At 43.3% G+C, this 23,320-nt stretch overlaps 1 protein-coding gene across 8 annotated transcripts in view; it reads left to right on the top strand.

Moving 5' to 3' along the window:
- Positions 1 to 16,774, top strand: part of Osbpl6 (oxysterol binding protein like 6) — a 190,511-nt gene extending 173,737 nt beyond the window's left edge. For 7 of the 8 annotated variants that reach the window (XM_029536029.1, XM_029536030.1, XM_029536031.1 and 4 more), the window contains 10 exons: positions 187 to 274; positions 744 to 997; positions 1,815 to 1,952; positions 2,726 to 2,789; positions 4,330 to 4,408; positions 6,306 to 6,450; positions 7,716 to 7,860; positions 9,456 to 9,582; positions 10,962 to 11,084; positions 12,070 to 16,680. In XM_029536029.1, the coding sequence (XP_029391889.1) occupies positions 187 to 274; positions 744 to 997; positions 1,815 to 1,952; positions 2,726 to 2,789; positions 4,330 to 4,408; positions 6,306 to 6,450; positions 7,716 to 7,860; positions 9,456 to 9,582; positions 10,962 to 11,084; positions 12,070 to 12,178 (1,272 nt within the window). In that variant the 3' untranslated portion in view covers positions 12,179 to 16,680. Of the gene's footprint in view, positions 1 to 186; positions 275 to 743; positions 998 to 1,814; positions 1,953 to 2,725; positions 2,790 to 4,329; positions 4,409 to 6,305; positions 6,451 to 7,715; positions 7,861 to 9,455; positions 9,583 to 10,961; positions 11,085 to 12,069 lie in introns of all 8 variants that reach the window. The other variant, XM_021195072.1, reaches the window with a different exon arrangement.
- The last annotated feature ends 6,546 nt before the right edge of the window (positions 16,775 to 23,320 follow it).

The following is a 23,320-nucleotide window of genomic DNA, read 5'->3' on the forward strand; positions in this document are numbered from 1 at the left end:
ATTAAAGGCGTGTGCCACCACTACCCGGCTTCAGGTAATCTTTGAACATACGCCAAGTATACTTTCACTGAGATATCTGCTGCTCACTTGAACGAGAGTTTGCTATTTTAACCATCTGGTGGTTTGAGCTCTCGAGGCTAGAGTCCTAAGAATCGCTCTCACCACCTCTCGCCCTTCCTTCCTTAGGCTTCCGATGACGAGTCCTACATCAGTGACGTGAGTGACAACATATCTGAGGACAACACCAGTGTTGCCGACAACATTTCTCGACAAAGTACGCATTGTTTGAGTGTCCAGGTTGTTCTATCTACAGGCCACATTCTAACCACGGCGAGTCAGTAGCCAGCCATCCCCTCCTTCCCCTGACTTTGGTATTCATAGCTTCTCTTTTGCATAATCTAATCTATCCAGGTGGCAATTGTGTAATCTGTTGGGTATGTGGTTAAGTAGAGAAGGTTTACTTCTAGTTATGAGAAATCCTGCCTGTTAAAATATGCCTGCACGTGCACACACAGACAACTTTGGTTTTTTAAATAATATTTGAGTATATTTAAAACTTTGCTTAAAATCCTACCCTGATGTTTTGAGCACTTGTTCTCAAATTTATATAGAAATCATCCTATTGGATTAAGGCGGTTAGATGTATTACAGTCAGAATTCCATGAGAGAGTTCTCTCTTCCACTCTGATGTTATGAAGCCAAGCTGGGAAGCATCACTCTTTCTGCCCTTCTTCCCCTCACAGTCCTGAATGGGGAGCTCACAGGAGGCGCCTTCCGCAATGGCCGTCGCACCTGCCTGCCTGCCCCTTGCCCGGACACCAGTAACATTAACCTGTGGAATATCTTGAGGAACAACATTGGCAAAGACCTGTCGAAGGTCTCCATGCCTGTGGAGCTCAACGAGCCCCTCAACACTCTGCAGCACCTCTGTGAGGAAATGGAGTACAGTGAGCTCCTGGACAAGGCCTCAGAGACCGACGACCCCTACGAGAGGATGGTATGGGAACAAAGGACGGTGCAGCGCCCCCTAGAAGACCTGAGCTAGCTAGGCCCTAGCCATCATGTAGATAGCCTTGTTCTAGAACATTCTCACGGCTTAGGTTTAGAGAAGATTTGATCTGTGGGAATAATCAAACAAAGTCAGGAAGTTCTAGATACTCTGATTAGAAGCTACTCACATTGTGAAGTTTCCACGGCCTGTTCTCCTGCCGGGGTGCCCAGCCCTTGGCTTTGCCGTATGGAGTCAATTTGCAAACATGTTGGGCCTCATTCATAGCTACCCTGAGGTACATGTTGACCTTGAGCTGTGTGGGCATACCTACTGGCCTAGATCATTCCCTAAAGTTTGTCAGAAATATCCTACTCCTTAGAGGTTAAAGCATGCTGGGCCTTGCTTTGTCAGCTAGTCTTGAGAGCCAGGAGAGCCCATCTGTCTAAGAAACCAACTGGCTGTTGGTGCTTTGTCCTCTATTCCATATCGAACCAGCACCAGCAGCTATACCTGCATGCCTGTGAGAGCTGAGCGTACCCGGGAAATGGCTTACTAGCTGGCCTCCTGAACCTCTGAATTCCCCGTTATTCAGGAAGTTGGGTGGACACACAAATGTGGAGGACTTGACTTCAATTGCCTGATGGTTCCCCTAGGAATAGTTTAACCTCTCCCTTCCAGAGTAGTGATGAAGATTCAAATAACTGAAAATGCGAACGGCATCAGATCTGCAGCCCTCCACACGAATGCACAATCTGTGGGAGCAGAGGCAGGCAGACCTGGGCTGGCCCCTCCTATATAATACTCCTTTCCTGTGACCTCGCAGGTTCTCGTCGCTGCCTTTGCAGTCTCAGGGTACTGTTCCACCTACTTCCGAGCAGGAAGCAAGCCATTCAATCCAGTCCTGGGGGAGACCTATGAATGCATAAGAGAAGACAAGGGGTTCCGGTTCTTCTCGGAACAAGTAAGTGAGGTTGCTGTCCAAGGTAAGAGGGGTAGTGCAGTGACAAGAAAAGCCTTGCTAACTATGTGTATGGGACAGGCTGTTTTACCAGTTAACAGAGAATGCACATAATTTAACTGCACCATCGCCCCCTTGAAGTGTGTGTAAATTCCGTGTTTAAGCATGATGATGAATATTAACAACTTTAAATTTACTATTAGAACTGGATACTCTCGTTTTTGTTGGGGAAGAAGGATTTTATTTTTTAAAAACCATTGATGATCTAGGTATTGTTGTGCATCCCGTAATCGCAGCACTTGGGTGGGGGCAGCAAGATCAGGAGTTCAAGGCCTGTCTCAGCTATGCAGCCAGTCTGAAGCCAGCCCAAGTTATATGAGATCCTGTCGCAAACAAAAACAAACAAAAACATCCTTTATAAGAATGGAATACTAGGGGGCCGGACAGATGGCTCAGTGGTTAAGAGCACTGACTGCTCTTCCAAAGGTTCTGAGTTCAAATCCCAGCAACCACATGGTGACTCACAACCATCCGTAAAAGAGATCTGATGCCAAGCTGGGCAGTGGTGGTGCATGCCTTTAATCCCAGCACTTGGGAGGCAGAGGCAGGTGGATTTCTGAGTTCGAGGCCAGCCTGGTCTACAGAGTGAGTTCCAGGACAGCCAGGGCTACACAGAGAAACCCTGTCTTGGAAAAAAACAAAAATAAAAACAAACAAACAAACAAAAAGAATGGAATACTAGCATGATTGCCTTTTTTTTTTTTTTTAATTACCAGGTTAGCCATCATCCACCCATTTCTGCCTGTCACTGTGAATCCAAGAACTTTGTGTTTTGGCAAGGTTTGTATTTCAATTACACTTGAGAGTCAAACAGATAAGCCTGTGGACATTTTCTAGCTACCGAAAGTATACTGAAAGTATGCTGTGGCACTGATGTCTGCTGCCCTCTTGCAGAATTGCCCTCTAGCATTTGTGCAGAGATTTTCATCCCAAAGGGATGATCACTGGCACATCTGTCTAGACGTCTAGTCAACCCAGACATGACCACAAGCATGTGTACCAACCTTGATGAATGATACCCAGAAAAACTCTCTAGACTGAACATGGACCAATAGTTTTCTTTTATTTCACCAAAAATGGAACAGTAACAACCGTTGACATAGAACTGACACTTTATTAGTTCTTACAGGCAATCAAGGATAATTTCAAGTACATGAGAGCAATGCATCTTTTACATGCACGTACCTTGTACTTTTTATATAAGGGACTGGAGCAGCTGCAAACTGTAGTGTAGCATGTAGATTTTCTTGAACAGCCCCCTCCTGCGAAGGGACAACAGTTTAAACACTGAAGTGAGTCCGGGTCTTTTGACCCTTTGGAGCTCGCACTTTGAAAGGAAGGCTCTCTTATTTAAGTCCCATTGTTGTGGTATAATTTTAGTCTTATCTAAATAAAGTTCCAAAACCCCCCTCAGGAAAATAGAGAACTTATTTTCTGACTTGACTATTAAGTGTAAAATAGTTCTTTGTATGTGGAAGCTCATGGGAAGTATTACCTTAACTTGAGAGCACACCATGACAGAGTGCTGGAATTGTGCTGTATGGCAAAGTTAGACAATAAGTTAATTCTTGACTATAACCAAGAGTCCGAAGTCTCATGAGGACAGCCCTAATCTTTTTTAGTTTATCCAGAGGGACCGGGTGATTATTATAGATTTGCAGGTGGATCTGAGTGTCCATGTGGAAAACATAAAGCCATCACATGAGAAGGAATAGTGGGCCTCAGGCTGCGCTGTAGCCAGTGCAGGAGACGTGTTCATTAAGTTCAACCCATGGGCTCACAAATCTGCTCTATCTGTAGGGAAAGATCTTAGTGTACTGTTTTATCTTTTGCTGTTCTCTCATATAACTCCTTCGTATAGGGAGAAATGTGTTATAAGGCAGAGGTATAACCATACTGCAGTTATTTTTACATATACTTCAGGCTTGATGTGTTAGTATGTGTATGTGTGAGTGACTTTTTATCATTTAATCAGAACAGCATTTTTTTATTATCTGGGGATTTAAATGGGCTCTATGTTCATGTGCATATATGTGAGCACCTCTTGCATGGACATATTTTATTCCAGGCTTCTGGAATTTGTCTTGTTAAATGGAAACAAACAAAGAGAGTGATTATAGAGGATCAAATAATGAACCTGGGAAGGATCACAATATTTTCATCACCTTAGCTTTTTCACCAGGACCGTCAGGGCCTTGGAATGTTAAATGCATACTACAGGATCAGGTGTAAATTGCAAAATATGCCTTGTAACATATGATACTACAGAACTCATCAGACATGGAGCACTGAATTTTTGCCCTCTTGCTATCTCATCTAGATATCAGATGGAAAAATAAGTTCTGGGGAAAGTCCATGGAAATCCTGCCCGTCGGAACCCTGAACGTCATGCTTCCAAAGTAGGTCGTTCTCCCCTCTCGGGCTTCTTACTTTCTCTTGCAGTTCAAGTGGGCTTCTGGAAGGTTCTAAAGGTCCATGTCCCTGTAAGCCCAAAGTCTCTGTCACCTTCAGCACGAGTATCAGGACCCTCACAGTGTCTGCAGCAGCCTTTGCACATGCACCACGGCTTCCTGCTTCTCTCCGGGCCGCCCTCCTTTGGCCAACCCAAAGCCGCCATGGGCCATGCTCCAACCAGCATGTCAGCCTACATTTTTTTTTTTTTTAGCAAGCTCTCCCTTTATCCATTTCCTTTCTATACTACTTTTACTTTCATATATATATATATATATATATATATATATATATATATATATACACACACACACACATATACATACATACGTGTGTGTATATAGTTCATAGATAAAAGACTTATTTTAAGTTATTTATCAAAAACTAACAATGGAATTCTTTTATTATTGTATTCTATATTAAAATTTTAGAAAAAACAGGCCATAAATTTTTTAAAATTAATTGATATTTGTTTTGAGATATTACTTTGTTGTCGTTTGCTTGTTTGACCATTCTGAGTTTTAACTGTTTGGATGGTAGGATATGCTGAGGAGGGGAGCTAAAGAGGTAGCTCAGTATATAAAAGCACCTCACAAATACAAGGACCTGAGTTCAAATCCCCAGAAACTATGTAAAAGCTGGATGCACATAGCATGAGTGCCTGGAATCCCAGTGCTGTGGGAAGATGGAAGATTCGAGGTGGAGACAGGAAAATCCTTAGAAACCTCTCAGGCCAGCTGGCCTGCAGGATGCAGGATGCACTAGGTCCTCCTATTGACCCTGTCTCTAGGGGGAAGGCAAAGACCAACACCTGAGGTTACCCTCTGACTTCCACACACATGCTGTGCACACACACACACACACACACACACACACACACATACACACAAATGCGCACACATATATGCACGTAAGCACACAGTGTGCTGATGAATAACGAGTTTTCCCAGGAGTCTGTAATACCTGTATCAAACCAGTTAGACCTTAGAAGCATTTTTTATTTCATTATGAAATATAGTTTTACTTGAAAATATACATAATGTTCAAACTTACACCTGATTTGTGACCGTGCCCTTTCATTGGTTGGCGGAAATTCCATACATTATTCCCCAGAATCTGCACTGGATTTCTGCCATAGATCTGATTGCTCACTTTGTCTCTTTCCTAAAGAATGACTCCATCTTTCTTTTTAACTTTTATTATGGCAACGCAGTTTGAGAGTGCTCTGAGAGTAATCTTCAAATGTGTATCTGGCTGATTCCTCTTCTCTCCAATCCTTTTGCCAGTATGCATTGCCTGCCTGTAAATGTGTAGTCTTTGCTGGGTCATTAAAGTCCTTCCCTGCCCTCCTCAAGACCTGGAGCCCACCCCTAACGGAACTCTAGATTCCGTGGTTTTTCTGGCCCCTGTGTCTTATCCGCCCCCCATACACTGTGCCCACCTCCCCACCGCAGACCTACAGTGTCAGCCTCATCTGCTATGGCGTGCCCAATAACCCCTCCATGTTCCAGAACTCTAAGGACTAAACCCCTCTTCTGTTCCCAGGCTTTTTTTCATTGGTAAATAGTAACCTTCATGACACTTGACTTTTTTTGAGTATTTTCTGACATGTCACTATACCAGAGGGCCAGAAGAGAGGCATGGTTGAGCTTAGCAGCTTTAGGTTCATAGAACACTTCACTACTGTAAATAAAGTCACACATTTGTTTCATAACTACACAGTGGTTTCTCAAGAAATGAGGAGAAAGAGGGGGACTAAGAGGTTTTACCCAGATAATATTCTCCTTTGTAGGAGCAGTAACATATCTGTGTCTGTCGTTTTAACCAGTGCTGTATTCTTTGCAGATATGGGGATTACTACGTGTGGAATAAAGTCACCACGTGCATACACAACATCCTGAGTGGGAGGAGATGGATTGAGCACTATGGTGAAGTGACCCTAAGAAATACCAAAAGCAGTGTCTGCATTTGCAAACTCACGTTTGTCAAGGTAAGTGGCACTGTAGAAAAGGAAGACTTGCACAGAATGCTTCCTAAGGAGGCACTGTGGAAAAGGAAGGCTTGCACGGAATGCTTCCTAAGGAGGCACTGTGGAAAAGGAAGGCTTGNGAATGCTTCCTAAGGAGGCACTGTGGAAAAGGAAGGCTTGCACGGAATGCTTCCTAAGGAGGCACTGTGGAAAAGGAAGGCTTGTATGGAAGGCTTCCTAAGGAAGCAAGCAGAGGAAAGTTGCTCTGTGTCCTATCTTCTTAGGAATTTTAGACAAGAAAGCACAACTGGCCTTGAGTTGCTTGAGAAATATAAGCTTCTGAGTTTATAGAGGTCAAAAGTACCAGGCCAAAGGAGGAATGAGTTTATTTTCAAAATCTCGTGTTTACATAGTCACCCAGTACACTCAGTAAAATTCTAGACCATATTCCATTTCTATACTGAGTCCTTGAGCATGTATTACTGCCTGATGATGACATAATATATTTAGGTGATCTTATTTAGGGAGCTCATTCTAAAACAGCTTCCAGTTATTCCAAACCCATCTAACCCTTTCCTGAAGCATTCCAAATTGAGCCAAAAGAAAGCATTACCTTTATTAACCAGAAAAAGGGGTTAGGGACAGAAATGCCCATGGAACACCATTTTTCCAGTTAACACTACTCCGAAATAAAATATACAATATCCTATCCATGGTCGTGTAATTATATTACTGGCTTACCAATTATGTTGATATCGTGTCCCCATCGAGGTTCATTAAGATCCATGAGCCAAAGGGAGAAAATCTGAAGAGAAAAATAACGAACCCATGAGCTAATAATGGGTTCTTCAGATAACAATTGATCTGGAGCTAGTGAATGACAGGCTATCATGCCATGGCATGAAGCAGGTTTGGTTTGGTTTGGTTTGGTTTGGTTTGGTTTTTATGGTACTAAGAATCAAATCCATGGCCTTCCACATGGTAAGCCAGTGCTCATACTACACACCCAGCCCCATAACTACCCATTTCATGGAAATCAGTCTAACCAGCTATGATAGCACACCTCTAAGTTCAGCACTTTTGTCTGAGGTAGAAGGATTATGAGTTTTGTGTCAACCTGGGCTACACTGTAAATTCCTGGCCAGGTGAAGCTTCCTTAGTGAGACGCTCCTGAGACAGAGAGCAAGAAGGGCAGCCTTCCACATTGACAGAATGTGCTAAGATACATTCCAAGGGCAAGAATGTTGTTCCTATGGAGAGGACACGTTGGGTTGCTTGTTTTCCAGGTGAATTACTGGAACTCCAATGTGAATGAAGTCCAGGGGGTGGTGATAGACCAGGAGGGGAAGGTGGTGCACCGGCTGTTTGGGAAGTGGCACGAAGGACTCTACTGCGGGGTGGCCCCCTCGGCAAAGTGCATCTGGAGACCAGGTGAGACCACCTGAGATTCCTGGTCAGGAGGCTGTGGGGAGGGAACACGGGGGCGTACCAGGGAGTTTGCCTTGCATTTCCTTCTACTAGAGACATCTGAAATGTAAATGCTCAAGACACTTGCCATTACATTTATACTCAACAAAGAAGTTATATGCATAATCCACTACTGGATACTTGATTATTAAAAAACAGGCCGGGCTGGTGAGATGGCTCAGTGGGTAAGAGCACCCGACTGCTCTTCCGAAGGTCCAGAGTTCAAATCCCAGCAACCACATGGTGGCTCATAACCATCCCTAACAAGATCTGACGCCCTCTTCTGGAGTGTCTGAAGACAGCTACAGTGTACTTACATATAATAAATAAATAAATCTTTAAAAAAAAAACAAAACAGGCCACCAGGCATGGTGGCGCACGCCTTTAATCCCAGCACTCAGGAGACAGAGGCAGGCGGATTTCTGAGTTCGGGGCCAGCCTGGTCTACAAAGTGAGTTCCAGGACAGCCAGGGCTATACAAAAACAAAAAAACAAAACAAACAAACAAAAAAAAAAAACAAAACAGGCCAAATCACTGACAGGAAATAAAGTGACCTGTTGAAATCTGCCATGGGAAGTTGCTTTAAACATAATCCATACATGAAAACAGTAAGTGTACTAAATAAAGGTAGATAAATAAATATAATCGAAATGCATAAGCAAGACCTCATTCGTGTTTACTTTTTAAATAAAACGAAGGAAATGTAGCATCTCTAATCTACCAATGCAGGAACTTGCCACCGTGAGTGATCTTTTTCACTTGAGCAGCAGACCTGTGGCATGCTGGTACTTAATAAAGGACACTGGCAGAGCCAGGCAGTAGATTAGCATGTAACTGAGTATCAAGTATGAGTGGGAAAAATTTGCCGGGGAACATTTATTTTCATTGGAATTTGTCAGCTAACCTCCAACTTAGTTATTGGTTTCCTAAAGGGCATTGCTGCGTGCTTATAGACTGACTTCTGGTAGAGTAATTAATTCATTCTTAGTGACTAATTACTGAGTACTGAGCATGGATCAGCCTTGTTCTAGGTGGCTGGAATACTTCAGTAAGCAAATCAGACAAATATTCCTGGAATTTACTAACAAGCACCAATAAGAGGTTGGGGGTGTTATTCAGTGGTTGGGAACTTCCTAGAAGAAGTGCGGTTCCGGGCATCAAGTGCAGTCTCACTTCACTGCTAGGTGTGATGGTGCATGCCTGCAGCCCTGGTACTTGGGAGACACAAGTACCGAGACAGGAGAGTTGCTAGAATCAGCCTGGTCTTTACAAAGTTACCGAGTTCAGTGAGTGTAGGCTATGACTATAATATAAGGTTTTATTTAAAGGCTGGGTTTTATTAAATATGCTAATCTTCCCGTGATATCCATCAACATAAACCATCTCACCTAGCAAAACAGAATCAGTTTAATGACTCGAAGGGAAAGCACGGTGTTATGTTCATAAGGACAGAGCTGTCTAGAAGCTGGGCCTTCTTTCAGTGCTCTTCCCGATGCTGGCGGCTCGGTCCCTCACTCTGAGCCATTCCTTCTCACAGCTGTCCTCTGTCTCCCTCCAGGTTCTCTGCCAACCAACTATGAGCTCTACTATGGCTTTACGAGATTTGCCGTGGAGCTCAACGAGTTGGACCCCGTCCTGAAGGACCTCCTTCCTCCCACAGATGCCCGATTCCGGCCAGATCAAAGGTCAGGGCGCGGTCAGTTTCTGCGGTATCCTAGATAACAACACAGGGGTCAGAGGTCATCCGGACTACGTACAACATCACTCATTTCCTCCTTCCTGCATTCCTTCATCCCCTTATTCACCCAGAAATACCTGAGTTTCCAAATCTGGGCAAAATGGTGTCTGTAGGGTCATTAAAACAGAAGCTTTAATGGCCAGTTATGTTGGGCACAAAGCTTCTTCCATATTGACCAAATGTCAGACTTGCTCCTCTCCCTGTGTTTATACCCTCCTTACACACGCTGCCCTGTAACATGAAGTGTCATTTAAACTGAAGATCAAGAGGGTCTGGAGCTTCCCCAAAATATCTTGGTCCCAGAGGTGTGGAATTGTACTCAAACCACCGAGTTCAGGTTTTGTTGTTTTTATAAGACCCATGATGTCCTCCACTTCTACAGAGTCCATTTTTTTTCCCTAAAATTCTGTCTGCCATCCGCATTCCATCCAAGATCAGCCCTCTGTTTCCCATGTATGTGTGTGGTTTCCCTCCTAAAATGTTCTTGGTATGACTCACTACATTCTGTTCTGCATATGATTTCATATACTGTACTAAAAAATGCAGTTCATGTTATTCCTGGAATGTGTATCTCACTGATTGACATTTAGTTTCATCAATTAACTTTTTACAGTATATATTACATTATGCACTATTATGTGTTCTTGTTTCAAAATGTAAAGGTGCCTCCATGCATCCATGTGTGCATGTGTTGTGTGTGTGTGTGCACATATGTGGCATCCCAGCGAAGAGCCTGTGTTTATTAGCTAATAAACAATCTTCTCCTACCACAGAGCCACATCCCAGCCACAGATGTAAACATTTACAAATCATTGCGTCTCTTGACCTTCTCAATTCCATTTCAGTATACCTTCTTTTTCATCTCTCTGACACTCCTGGTAAAAGAGGAAGGCTCCTTGCTCTCAATTTGGTTTCTCAGTAGAGGTCAGCCAGTCACCATCCAGCATCACATAGCCTTGACAAATACATTTGGCACTATGAGGAAAAGAACCCACCTCATGACTTCATGTTCTTCTTACCTTCCACAGTCATTCTCCAGAAAAGTTTGAGCTTGCAGCCACCCAGACAGCACAGAGAAGTGCTCAAGGCCAAACCCATCACCTGCTCCCATTCCATTGTATTCCCAATGGAGTAATTCAGTCCACATACACAGAAACTATATTAATTGATGTACAGATTGAGGGCACATGGCCTGGGACAGACATGAAGGGGCATCAGTAATGTCACCACAGTTCAGAATTTTATGTTCTTAGTAACCAGCAGGTAATGCTATGCCAATTTTTTTTTAAGGAGCTAACATTGGAATATCAACTGTATTCTGCCTAGGTTTTTGGAAGAAGGGAACCTAGAAGCTGCAGCCGCAGAGAAACAAAGAGTTGAGGAACTCCAAAGATCGCGAAGACGCTACATGGAGGAAAACAACCTTGAACATATACCAAAATTTTTTAAGTAAGTCAGCCATTCCTACAAGTTTGTGTTTTACTGACAGTTGACGCAGACCACGAGGGACTCATGGTAGGGAAAAAGAAGGTTGCAGAGTACCTAGGGAACATAAGCAAATGTGGGTAGCTTTGCATCAGATAGTGAGGATACTGAATCAGATTTTGTGCTTGTAAAAGTTAGTGACTGTACCAGCCAGTTCTTCTCTATGTTCCTTCATTTCTGTGGACAGTGATGTAGAGGAGCTCACCAGAGGGTATTTCCCTTTCTCTGGGCCCATTGGAGTGGCAGGAAGGTATTCCCACTCCTCACACAGACAGTGGTTGGGGCTCTGCCCCCAAGGGCACCATGACTCCATTAGGATTTGGTTTTATTTCTGTCACACAGAGCTTGCATCTGCTCAGATTTGGCCCCTCTGTGGTACAATCAAAGATGATTACTACAGGATTATTTAAAGGATTATATAAACATCACACAGATGAATCTGTGGTTTCCAGATCCATCATCTGTCATCCTCCTGAGCCCACACAGAGAAGCGCAGGGTTAACATCCCCTCCCCCTTAGAGTCATCCTCAAGACCACCCTGTGTGGAGGTGCAGACTCACTCTTCAGTGTTCTCTTCATAGGGCTGCAGTGTGCCCTTTGGACATGGGCCTCACAGGCTTTTGCAGCTACTGATGTTGCACTGTTCCTGGGGGTAGCTCTTATGATGCTTACAGAGCTGTGTTTGAGCCTCTGGGCTTTCTCTCCCTTGCCCAGAGGTAACTAGAGGTCATTAGTTCCGGCCCTTAGTCTTTTAGTCTTTTTCCTTCTTTCTTTTATTTCAATCATTTAATGACAACAGTTACTTTATTTCTGGCCAGAAATTTCCAACTCATCAACTGTCGCGGCAGATAGGACACTAATTATATATAATATATATGTGAGAGTAAGAACTCAGTTCAGGTGACCTTGATGGTAATTGTGGCTAACATTGATTTTCATATTTTCACAGAAAAGTTATTGATGCAAATCAAAGAGAAGCCTGGGTTTCTAACGACACCTACTGGGAGCTTCGAAAGGACCCTGGGTTTAGCAAAGTAGACAGCCCCGTTCTTTGGTAAACTGGAGATGTAGAGCTAGCCAATATCCCACACTCGGAATGAATAAATAACTATGCACAATTATGTTTCTTATAGCTACGCGTGGTTTCTGGGTCGACTGAAAAGCTCCCATTGGCTTTTCTATTCATCTTTATAATGGATTTTCAAAAGTGCATTAGACAAGGCTCCTAACCACTTTTGGATCCTTTCTGTTTTGCTGCAACCATATTCCTTAAATAAATAAATAAATAAATAAATAAATAAATAAATAAATAAATCCCATGCCCTCCTCGGAAAGCAGCCTAAAAGAAGGAGAATATAAAATCCAAAGTCGGAAGAGTCGGAAAAGAAGATGAAACTGTAACAGGCGCTTCAAGCCAATCAGGAGAGTTTTAAATGTTACACAAGCTACATGTTCAGTCTGCTATCTGAAAGCTGCATCCCGTACCTTAGGAGCTCCTGGGCCATCGTCGGTTAGTTTGGACTTGAAGTGTGTTCTTTTGATGTGGTGTGCTTGTTCTCAGCCTCGTCAAAATGGACAATGTGATGCTTCCCGAAACCCATTCCACCTTTACGACATTGTTCATGCCTTAAGAAATGCAAAGATGTACAATAAACCGTTTTTTAAATGTGTGCTCATAGGTGTATGTGAAGGAAAGAGTCCTGGCATGATTCACTTTCTTGGTCAGAAGGTTGATTCAGCTAATAGAAGGATTAAATGAGGAAAAAAAACATGCTTTCCTTTGCTAAGTCGCTTCTGCTGTGGTGGATCTGAGGGGCAAGAGGGCTAAGGTACTGTATACTAAGTAGATCTCTGTATCCAGGTCGTTCTTTAAGTTCCTGTCCTATGTCCAGATAGTAAGCCATCCCTCCTCCGTCTGACCTCACAGTGTGTCCTGAAATTTGGAAAAAGTTGTATCTGATTTGGACACCCGTCATCAGTGTTAAACTTCAGTAGGAAGTAACAAACCCCAGTGTCTGCTGGGGCCGGGTAAAGCACACAGGCCATAGAACACATCCCTGGCTCATGCCCACCGCTTGACACTGTTCCAATTCCATGGAGAACAAAAGCTTGTTTGTATTATGTAAATGGATCCTATGCATAATCCTGTTTCTTTTTTAAAAAAAAAATCCAGCGGTTCCATATGATACATGGTTACATATTAAGCATCTACCTTGCTAAGGGCAGATATATAAAACTTATGCTTAAAAAAAAAAGTTATCCATTCCAAAGGTGGGGGTGGGCAAGGTGTGTTTTGAATTCTTCAGGTTTTGTTTTTCCTCCACAGGTACACAGAGGCTTTTGTAGGAAGCTTGCATTGGCATTTTTAAGTTCTTGCATGTACATGACAATATAAACACCTGTATGTTTTTTTTAAAAATAAAATCTCTTAAGGGGGCTTCCTAGTGAATTAGAAACTTACATATATTTTATTGTTAGAGTTTTATTCTTAGATTCTTACCATCTGAATTTAAGTGTTACTTTAGAATCTGATAACAAGGTTAGTGACATTTTATATTCTGTTAAGAGGTATCAATCTTGGTGTTATTTCTAACCCCCTGCAAAGCATTCCTAATAATGGCTAACTCACCATAAAACCCAAAGCTGCTGCGAACATGGAGGGAAATCCAGAGTTTCCCCTGGATGGAGCAATATTTTAGTTATCCCCAAATTCATCTCCCCTTTCATGTACACCATGCACACAGCTGGTAGTCATTGGAATGGAACTTCGCTCTCCAAAGAGTTCCCGAAGTCAGAGCCAGAGCTTGGCTTTCGGCTTACACAGCTTTCTCCATGTGCTCCTGGGTCCTAGGTGGCTTGCCCTGCAGTTGTAAAACCTTCCCCTGATTCACGGACTACTTTTTTTCTCTGTTTTATCAGCGCATCTCTAGTTATGTCTGATTTTATACTGAGTTAGGACTTAATTACAGTCCTGTGGACCTCCTCACAAAAGCTGGTTCTCCTCCAACTGAGAAAGCTTACAGTACGATTTAAAGTGGGTCTCGCCTGCACTTACTAGTGTCTGACGAAATGGTCTTAGAACCACCTAAGTAAGAGAAGAGTCCTTTGGAATAGAGATGCCACAAGGAGGGACTATGAAGGTGAAGTGTTCAAAACACTATAGGAGCCGTCCATTTAGTAAAGGGCAGAAGGCCCAGGATGCGGCAGGGAAGTAACCACAGCTCCCAGGTTTGGATTAACTGAGAAGATAGGAGAAACAACAGATGAGGCCTTTGTAGTCAGATAGTAAGGTTAAGATGACAAATAAGAACAGTAGATGATGGTCAGGTCTACCCTGAAACTCTAGTAAGAATTTTAGGATGCAAGCGAGAGAAGCGTGGGGCTAATTACAATAACATTGTATGGCATCCTTCACTTTGAATCTCTCTGGAGATTCTGGTTCCCCTGGGTGTGGTCATCATGTCATCAGGTCGCGTCTCAATCTTGTCATCAGTTAAGCTTCAGATTCCCCCATAACGCCCGCACCGGACTCACTCACTTGTGTTGCTGAACCAGCCTTGTCCTTTTTGTTCACACAGTGATTATAAAGGACTCTATTGGAATTTCATTTACATGACATATCAGCTATTAAACCTAAATGACAAAAGGGTGGAGTGCTATAGCTTATCCTCTTGATAAAATGTGATGTAGTCCTTGGATTTTACATAAACCACTATATTTGGGAGATACTGGTAGAAAGGCTTGGTATGCCTGTGTTCTTTTTCCATCCTCCCTCCCCTCCAAGGTTGTCCTGAGAGTGACAGTGACCCTGAGGGGTTTGCCAGACTGGACTGGTCAGTACCAGCCTTTGCAGAGGCTCACCAAAACTGGATCATTTTGATGCTGAGTGCTGTTAACCCAGGTGCAAACGTACTCTTCAGTGTTGCTGATCTTCCTTATTTTTTGTCATTTTTTTTTCTTGGATTATCTTAAAATGATGTCCATGTTATCTCCAGGTAGCTGTAAAATAATGAAAATAAAATAAACTTCATTTAAGATACCCTTTAGTGGTACATGTCAGTTGTGTGTGATTGCAGGGCCAAATGTCATTCTTCTGCCTGAGGAAAACCTAGGGAGTTATGGTACAGAGGCTACCAACTCGTCAACATCCCAAATCTTTTGTGTTCAAGCTCTTGATTCTTCTGGCCTTGTGTTTTTTCTGCATGAGCACTTACCAGTTATTAGATCCTGTCCTCAAGAAGGTTAGAGAGGGAGAGACATTCTAGGGAGGAAACCCTGATTAATGTGTTTAGTAGTAAAGAACATTTTTGTTACTCTTCTGTGGGTTTAATTATCCATCCTGTCTAATGCCGTTCTCTGTCGTCCTAGATAAGAAAGCGTTCGTGGGAGCAGAGCTCCGCACGGCAGGGGGCGTTAACAGATGTTTGCACTTGGCTCAGTCTGTTAGGAATGTGGCACAGTAATAAAGTTTGTGTACAGAATATTAGTTTATTTCTATGAGAGCAATTATGTTCAGGATATATAAAAAATGTATCTAATTAAACCATTATGGATCTATTTTGTGCTCTAGAAATGTTCTTTTTTGGGAGGGGGGGCGATGTGTCGGTAGAGCGAAAAGTAAAATGCTGATGTGTTCTCATGGGTTTGGTTTTGTCTCCCAAATGCTCTGTGGCTTTTGAGAAACACTCTATATCACCCCAGGATTCTATCTTAATTGAGTTTGGTTTGTAAACATTTCTACTTTGAAAGTTGTGCGTCGTGTGGCTCCTTCTCTTAAGCAGAAACTAGCTTTATTAACAACATCTTCAGTACCTCTTCTGCCTGTTACGGAGATGTGGAACCTTTCTGCAGCGGCTGCTTTCAAAGAGAGGATGGCAAATCGCCTTGGACGGGTTTGGCTTCATTCTCCTAACCTGGGACCCAAAGGGTGCTCTGATGAAGTAACATGCCCGACATCCTAAGTAGATCAGGCCCTTAGGACAGACGGACGGACAGACAGTCAGACAGCTGGCAGACGCCTCGTCTGGAAGAGAATTGGTGTTGTACTCTTGCATTGGCTTTTCAAAGCAACAAACTTGTCTCTCTATCCTCTGGTCCTTACAAGCAGAAGGAGAGATGCATGTTTCTGTTGTTGGGCGCCATGTCGTTGTCTGTGAAATGGGCTGTCTTTATGTGTAATTTCAGTCATTTGGTATTAGAAACTGCTTCATTCACTTTCCTCGTGAACACTATTAATTCTTCATGAGTTAAAAGTTTCCTTATACACACATATTATGAGTTATTTTCCAAACTGATAGGAAAAAAAAAGTTAACCAAAAGTTCTCCGTTTCCATAAATGTTGTTTCTATCTGTACCTTCCTTCCCAAAATGAGTTAATTGTAAAGAAAAGGATATTAAATTTTTTGGTAAAATAAAGTGGAATCCTGTGTGGGGTCTGTCTGTTTCTTCTATCAGTGTTAGATCAGATGAGGAAGGGAGCTGAACTCTTACAGACAGGACGATGATAAAGTCACTCACTGCTCCCTTACATGTCTGCTCTCCTTTAGTGTTTCATCTCAGGCCCTCAGGAACTAAAGTGTTGGCTGTGCTTTAAAAAAAAAAAACTGGATAAAAATGTTATATAATAAATGTCACACATTGAAACTGATACACAACCTGGTATGTGTGGACTGCTGATACAGTGAGGCCGGCGCAGAAACAGTAGAGCATGTCCATCCCTCCAAGGCTCCTGAGTAATCTTTTCCTCTCCACCCAGAAGCAATTGTTGGTCTTTTTTTCTTTTACATTAAAGTTTGCATACTTTCTTATTTTTACAGCATTCAATATTTCAGGGGGGAGTAAAATAATTATATATTCTCGCTAGCCCCTATTAAAAGACATACAAACCTCAGAGTGGCCTCCTCCTCTCTCCATCTCCTTCCCCTTTGTCTCCCTGGTCTGTGCTGAGACCTCACACTAGATCCTTAAGTCCTGACTTTCTCTATTGCCCAGTCACAGGCTCCAGCCTTAACCTTAAACTGGGGAGCAAGGCTTACGTAACAAACGCTGGTGTGCTTGGAAATGTGCTCATCTTGAGGCAACCTGATCTTGGAGTACAGAATTTAATGTTTGAAGACATAGCAGCACCAGACCAAACCCCTGTGGGGGAGATGGGGTGCACAGACCTGCTAATTCTTATATTCAATCAAGCCTCAACATACAAGAGAAAATGGTTCTGGGCTGGAGAGATGGCTCAGCAGTTAAGGGCACTGACTGCTCTTCCAGAAGTCCTGAGTTCAATTCCCAGCAACCACATGGTGGCTCACAACCATCTGTAATGGGATCCGATGCCCTCTTCTGGTGTGTCTGAAGACAGCTACAGTGGTACAGAGTATTCCTATAAATAAAATAAATAAATAATTCTTTACATTCTGGTAGCCCAGTAGAAATTGTAGGTTTGCTTAGAAAGCTATTTTTCATATCAAAATGCCCATGTACCATAGAGGGGTAGTTTTCATGCTTTGAGAGCCCAGAGTTGGTGGAGGATGAGGAGCAGGTAGAGGAAGACCTGGGAAGTATATTCCTCTGTTGTATAAAGCAAGCAAGCAAACAAAGCTGTGGAATCTGAAATGGCTGCTCTGAGATGGTAGTCTGATGATGATGATGATGATCATGATGACGACTACAACGACGACGACAACAACAACAACAATGGAGGAGGACGGGGTGGTGGTGGTGGTGGTGATGGAGGTAGAGGAGCTGTTTATTATTTGCTTCACTTTTATGTGGCCTCTTTCAAAGTAAACTTGTTTTAATTTATACACAAAACATGCAATTGTACATATGAATGAGAAGTCTAGTGAGTTTTTTCATACATGTATCTATCATGTAAGTTTTCAGGCAGGTCAAATAGATCGGTCTGCTCAAACATTTACCATCTCTCAATAGTGGAAACGTTCAATGTTCTTTTGTCGTTCCATGCAGCCGGGTGTGGTGGCACACGCCTTTAATCCCAGTACTCCGGAGGCAGAGGCAGGCAGATTTATGCATTACTGCAATCTACTGACCCACTGCCCCGCTCACAATCATTTGAAACGTCCAGTGTTCCGGAAGTGTGTGTCTTCTGACTCCTCATCTGGAGACAAGAGATAAATCTAAATTTTGGAAAGGCAGTTCCTATACCTACTAGTGATCTTCCACTGGGCAGGCCCAAAGCTTATTCCTGTTGTCCTTACAGCCAAATCCCGTTACTGGGAAGTAGAGAATTGTTGCGTGTAATTTCAAAAGCTACCACCCTTAGCTGGAATCTGCAGTGCTGCCAGACCCTCCCGGCTTCCCCTTTTGCTTTATCTGGCTTTAGCTCCCTGATGGGGACAGAGATACTAGCCCCTCCTGAGACCCTTAAATCAGTGGATAAAAGGGACACACACAGGTTGTTACTTCACAACTTGCCTTCTAGGCACAATTGATGGGTGCAGATATCTCCTGCCTGGAAAAACTTACCCTTAACAATTTACCTCCGTCTCTCCACCTGCTCTAAACTTCAGTGGCTAGCCCCACCTAGGCCCCTGCCAAACATCCTTGGCCACCTGCTCATAGAGGAGGCCACAGGCCCAAGCTCTCCCCAAGATCTCACATGGTTGCTGCGTTCTTCCTCCAAAGCATGGCAGAAAGGACTCCTCTCCAGCATTTGTCTTTTCTTCCTGGAACCCGGAAGTCCCACCTGTAGCTTCCACCCAGCAGGCCCCCTGGCCTTCTTTACTGACAAATCAAGAACCAATTGGAGAACAGGATTTTAATATCAGGACCTCCCTCTACAGAGAAGTTTGCAGAGGTCGTCTGATACAACAAGATTTAAAAAAAAAAAAAAAAAGCATGTTCTCATTGTGTAGCACTGGCTTGCCTAGAACTCTCTACCTGCTTCTGACTCGTGAGTGCTGGATTAACAGCGTGTGCCTTATTCTCAGTATAGCATGATTAATTGACACTGAAGAGAAAGAAAGGGAAGTGGAAGACAGAGGAGAAGTCCATTTTTTCTAAGTGGTACAGATGCTCTTGAGGGGTGTGGGTAAATCCCAGGTGGACTACATATCATCTTGGATGTTTGTTTTTTTTTTTTTAAAGATTCCTGAACTGTTCTCTAAAGACTAGGACTTGGGCTAAAAAGGCATATAGTAAAGGCACTCCCATCCCCAGGAAGCATGAGCTACAAGTGGCATGACCACACACACACACACACACACACACACACACACTTCTTTATCATTACCTCTTTATCCTTTGTAGCTCTAACAGAAACACTTGGGTGTCCATAGGAAAGTCTTACTCAAGAACTAAAACCAAGATCTGAGATGCAGACTAAGCTGGAGCACTTACCTGAGACATACAAGTCCCCGGGTTCTGTCCCCAACTGGCCAATGAGTTTAGGCTTGCAGGTGAGCAAAGCACACCCTTCCCACAAGAATAAGACTCTGTTCTGTTACCCTGTCACTGATGTCTGCCTGATACCGGCACTGTGGTAAGGATGGCAGAACTCTGAGGTCTAGAAGACAGTGATGGTAGAGAGCATCCGGGCGCAGCCGTGGAGGCAGCCTCCCCAGCTGGATAATTGGAAGTTTACTCTCAAAGCTGGAATCCATTCCTCTTTCTTCCAGGGCTGGTAGGCATCTCTAGGGGACTGCTCAGTGGACTCCCAGGGTCTGCACTCAGAGGAAAGCTGATATCCCAGGGGACAATCTCAAAGTAAGGTTAAACAACTCAATCTTTACTTAGGTGAGCTTCCTCCCTGATGGGGGTTCCTGTTTGAAGAAACTCCACCCTAAAATTGTGCTTATAACTGAAGGCATAAAGATACATACTTTATACGAAAAGACTTGGTGGTCTGGCTTCAATTGTGTTTGTGTCTTCAGATTGGAAAGATATGTTACAAATAGAATGCCAATTAACTTCCAATAGAATAAAGATTTCCTAACAATGGTAATTCACAGGGGAAAAAATTATCTGCCTCTCCGTACTCAAAATTACAACCATGCCTCCTCAAGGCTGTGTACAAGAATGTTACATTTGGAACGGCCCAGGAAATAAATTACATAAAGAGATTTGAGTGCCATTCTGATGACCTTCCCCCACAAAATTACTGTTCACTAAGCCACTAAATTGGATATTTTCACTTCCAGCAAAAGATGTCAACTACGCTAGAGAAGCCACTATACCTCAAGATCTCCATGCCAAGATCCAGGTCCGAAACTTGTATCTTCCAACCTCCAGATTAGGATCACTGGTGAGCCTTTCAATTCTGGATTTTAGTTCATTTCAGATATAGTCAAATTGACAACCAGAAATAGCCACTACACCCAGTAATTGTTCATTTGGAAAGTGGGTTTTCATGAGGGAACATTTCCTGTCCATAGTAGAGCTAGTTCCCATAAATCAGAGACAGTGAGTGTGTCCTGATATTAGCCTGTACACAACATGTGAATAGTTGTTGAACACCCTTGACCACCAAGGCTCTTTTGTTGTTGTTGTTGTTTTCTTTATTTACATTTCAAATGTTGTCCCCCTTCCAGGTTTCCCCTCTGAAAACCCCTTATCCCATCCCCCTTTCCTCTGCCTCTATGAGGGTGCTCCCCACCCACCCACTCCTGTCTCACTGCCCTAGCATACCCCTAATCTGGGGCATTGAGCCTCCACAAGACCAAGGGCCTCCCTTCCCATTGATGCCAGAAAAGGCCATCCTCTGCTACAAATGCAGCTGGAGCCATGGGTCCCTCAGTGTGTATTCTTTGGTTGCTGGCTTAGTCTTTGAGAGTTCTCAGGTTAGTTGATATTGTTCTTCCTATGGGGTTGTAATCCCCTTTAGCTCCTTTCCTTCCCCGAACTCTTCCATTGGGATTCCTAGGCTCAGTCCCATGATTGGCTGCCACCAAGGCTCTTAAATGCTCTTTTAAAAGAGGTCAAAGAAGAAATAATGACACAGAATGTCAAAGAACACTGAGCCTTTGAATCACAGATGCCTCCAAATCAGCTTCCTCCTCTGTCTCCTCATCTCACCCTCTGCCTTTTTCATTTACTTATTCTTATAGACTTCTGTAACCCAGGTTAGCCTGAAACTAGCAATCTTCTAGCACCATGCTCCCAAAGGTTGGGATTACAGGCAAGTTGATCCATGCCTCAGCAATCTGGCTATTTCAAGCTATGTCAATCTTGCTGGAATATAGTATACACCTTGGGGCTTTCAACGGTCTGGTCCACTATAGTGCATATATGGCATAATACCCACAATGCCTCATTGTAATACTGTCTGACCACCAAATGTGAGGGCCCTGTAGTATCACTTTCCAGAGATGGTTTCTTTGATTTCTATTGAGCAGAAGCTTTAATGTGGGTGACCAGTGCCCACAAAAGCAAGTCTTTATTGTGCCCTTATGTTGATATGTACCAGAGTATCTTAGTTTACAGGGATGGAGGAAAGGAAAGAGGAGAGAGATACATGAAAAATAACTTGAAGCAATGAAGAGCAGCCTTCCTTCTTGCTTTATGTGAAAAGACTGGAAAATAAGTTGACATAACAGGCGAGACTTTATTTGGCAGAGTTTGTGATCATAGTCGTCTCATTCTGTTGCTATAGTAAAAACATTCGGATTACAAGCAATATAGGGAGAAAAGGGTTTATTTCACCTTACTCTTCTAGGATATAGTCTATCACTGTAGGGACGTCAGGGCAGGAACCATGGAGAAATGCTACTTGCTCACTCCTAGGTTCATGCTTAGCTAGCTTTCTTGTATAATAACCCAGGACCATGTGCCTAAGAATGATGCTGCCAACGGTGGACTGGGCCTCCTGCATTAATTAGTAATCAAGATAAACCCCCACCACCACCACCACACAGACCAACCTGATGTAGGCAAATCCTCAAGTAAGGCTTTCCGGTTGTTACAAGTCACCTTGTCCAAATACAAAGTCATGCCGGAGAGCTAACACCAGCACAGATCGTAAGCACATTTCTGTATTCCCAGCTTCACAGAACTATGTTGGTTTGTAGGTAGCTGTTTCTTGGTTTAGGTTTATTTCACTGGCTACGAAATTAGATGACACAGCAAGATCAACACAGTTGAATTTGTGTCGGCAGTCTGCTCAGAATGAAAGCCTCCGGTAGCCTGGGCTGAGCATTAAAGGAAGTAGATTGGCCAGACTCAAACTGGTTGGCCAGGCAGTCTCCAGATGTGCACTGCTGTTTGCCTGAATTTCCATGCAGGCTCAGCTAACAGAACTATTCTCTTTTGAACACTGGTTTGTTAGGGTTCTCTAGAGGATCAGAACTGGTAGAATAAATATCTAAAAAGAATGAATATATGTATGTACATAATTATATGTATATTAATTATAATTTGCATATCTGTGTGTGTGTGTGTGTGTGTATGTGTGTGTGTGTATTCCAGATGTACTCCAGCTAACAATCAAGAGAAGCCACCACAACTAGGTTTAACAGGGAAGGCAGAGGTGAAAACAAATCCTTTCTGAGCTCTGCAGACCTTAGTAAGCAAGCTGCCCTCCAAGCAAGCACTGTGAGATGAGTCAGCCTCTTTTCTGTCTTCTAAAATTGTGCATCATTTTAAAATGTATCAAGCACAAACTTTCCCAAACTCTTTGCTCAGTGTGTTAGAACACTCTTAAGAAATTCAGAGGGAAATATATAAGAGAATTTTTCTCTCCAGGAAAAGCAAAGCCCTTCACGTTCAGCCATTCTTCATCCAAGTCTCCCAAATGCTTAATTCTCCACTGTGACTCTGAGAGTTCTCCCATGCTGTGACAGTGCTGGGGTTCTCCCATGCTGTGACAGTGCTGGGGTTCTCCCATGCTGTGACAGTGTTCAGGGTTATCTTCATGCTGTGACAGTATTTGGAGGTTCTATTTTAAGCTTTACTTTTGAATGCTCTCAGTTATAGCCTGGCATAGTGGCTCGTCCCTTCAATCTCAGGACTCAGGAGGCAGAGGCTGGAGGACCAACCATCCTGGTCTGCAGAGTGAGTTCCAGGACCCTGAGTTCTAAATGATAACCATGTCGTAAAAATAAACAGCCAAGGGCCGGGCGTGGTGGCGCATGCCTTTAATCTCAGCACTGGGGAGGCAGAGGCAGGCAGATTTCTGAGTTTGAGGCCAGCCTGGTCTACAGAGTGAGTTCCAGGACAGCCAGGGCTACACAGAGAAACCCTGTCTCGAA

Source organism: Mus pahari, chromosome 3, assembly GCF_900095145.1.
Source record: "Mus pahari chromosome 3, PAHARI_EIJ_v1.1, whole genome shotgun sequence".
In the NCBI taxonomy this organism is placed as follows: Eukaryota; Metazoa; Chordata; class Mammalia; order Rodentia; family Muridae; genus Mus; species Mus pahari.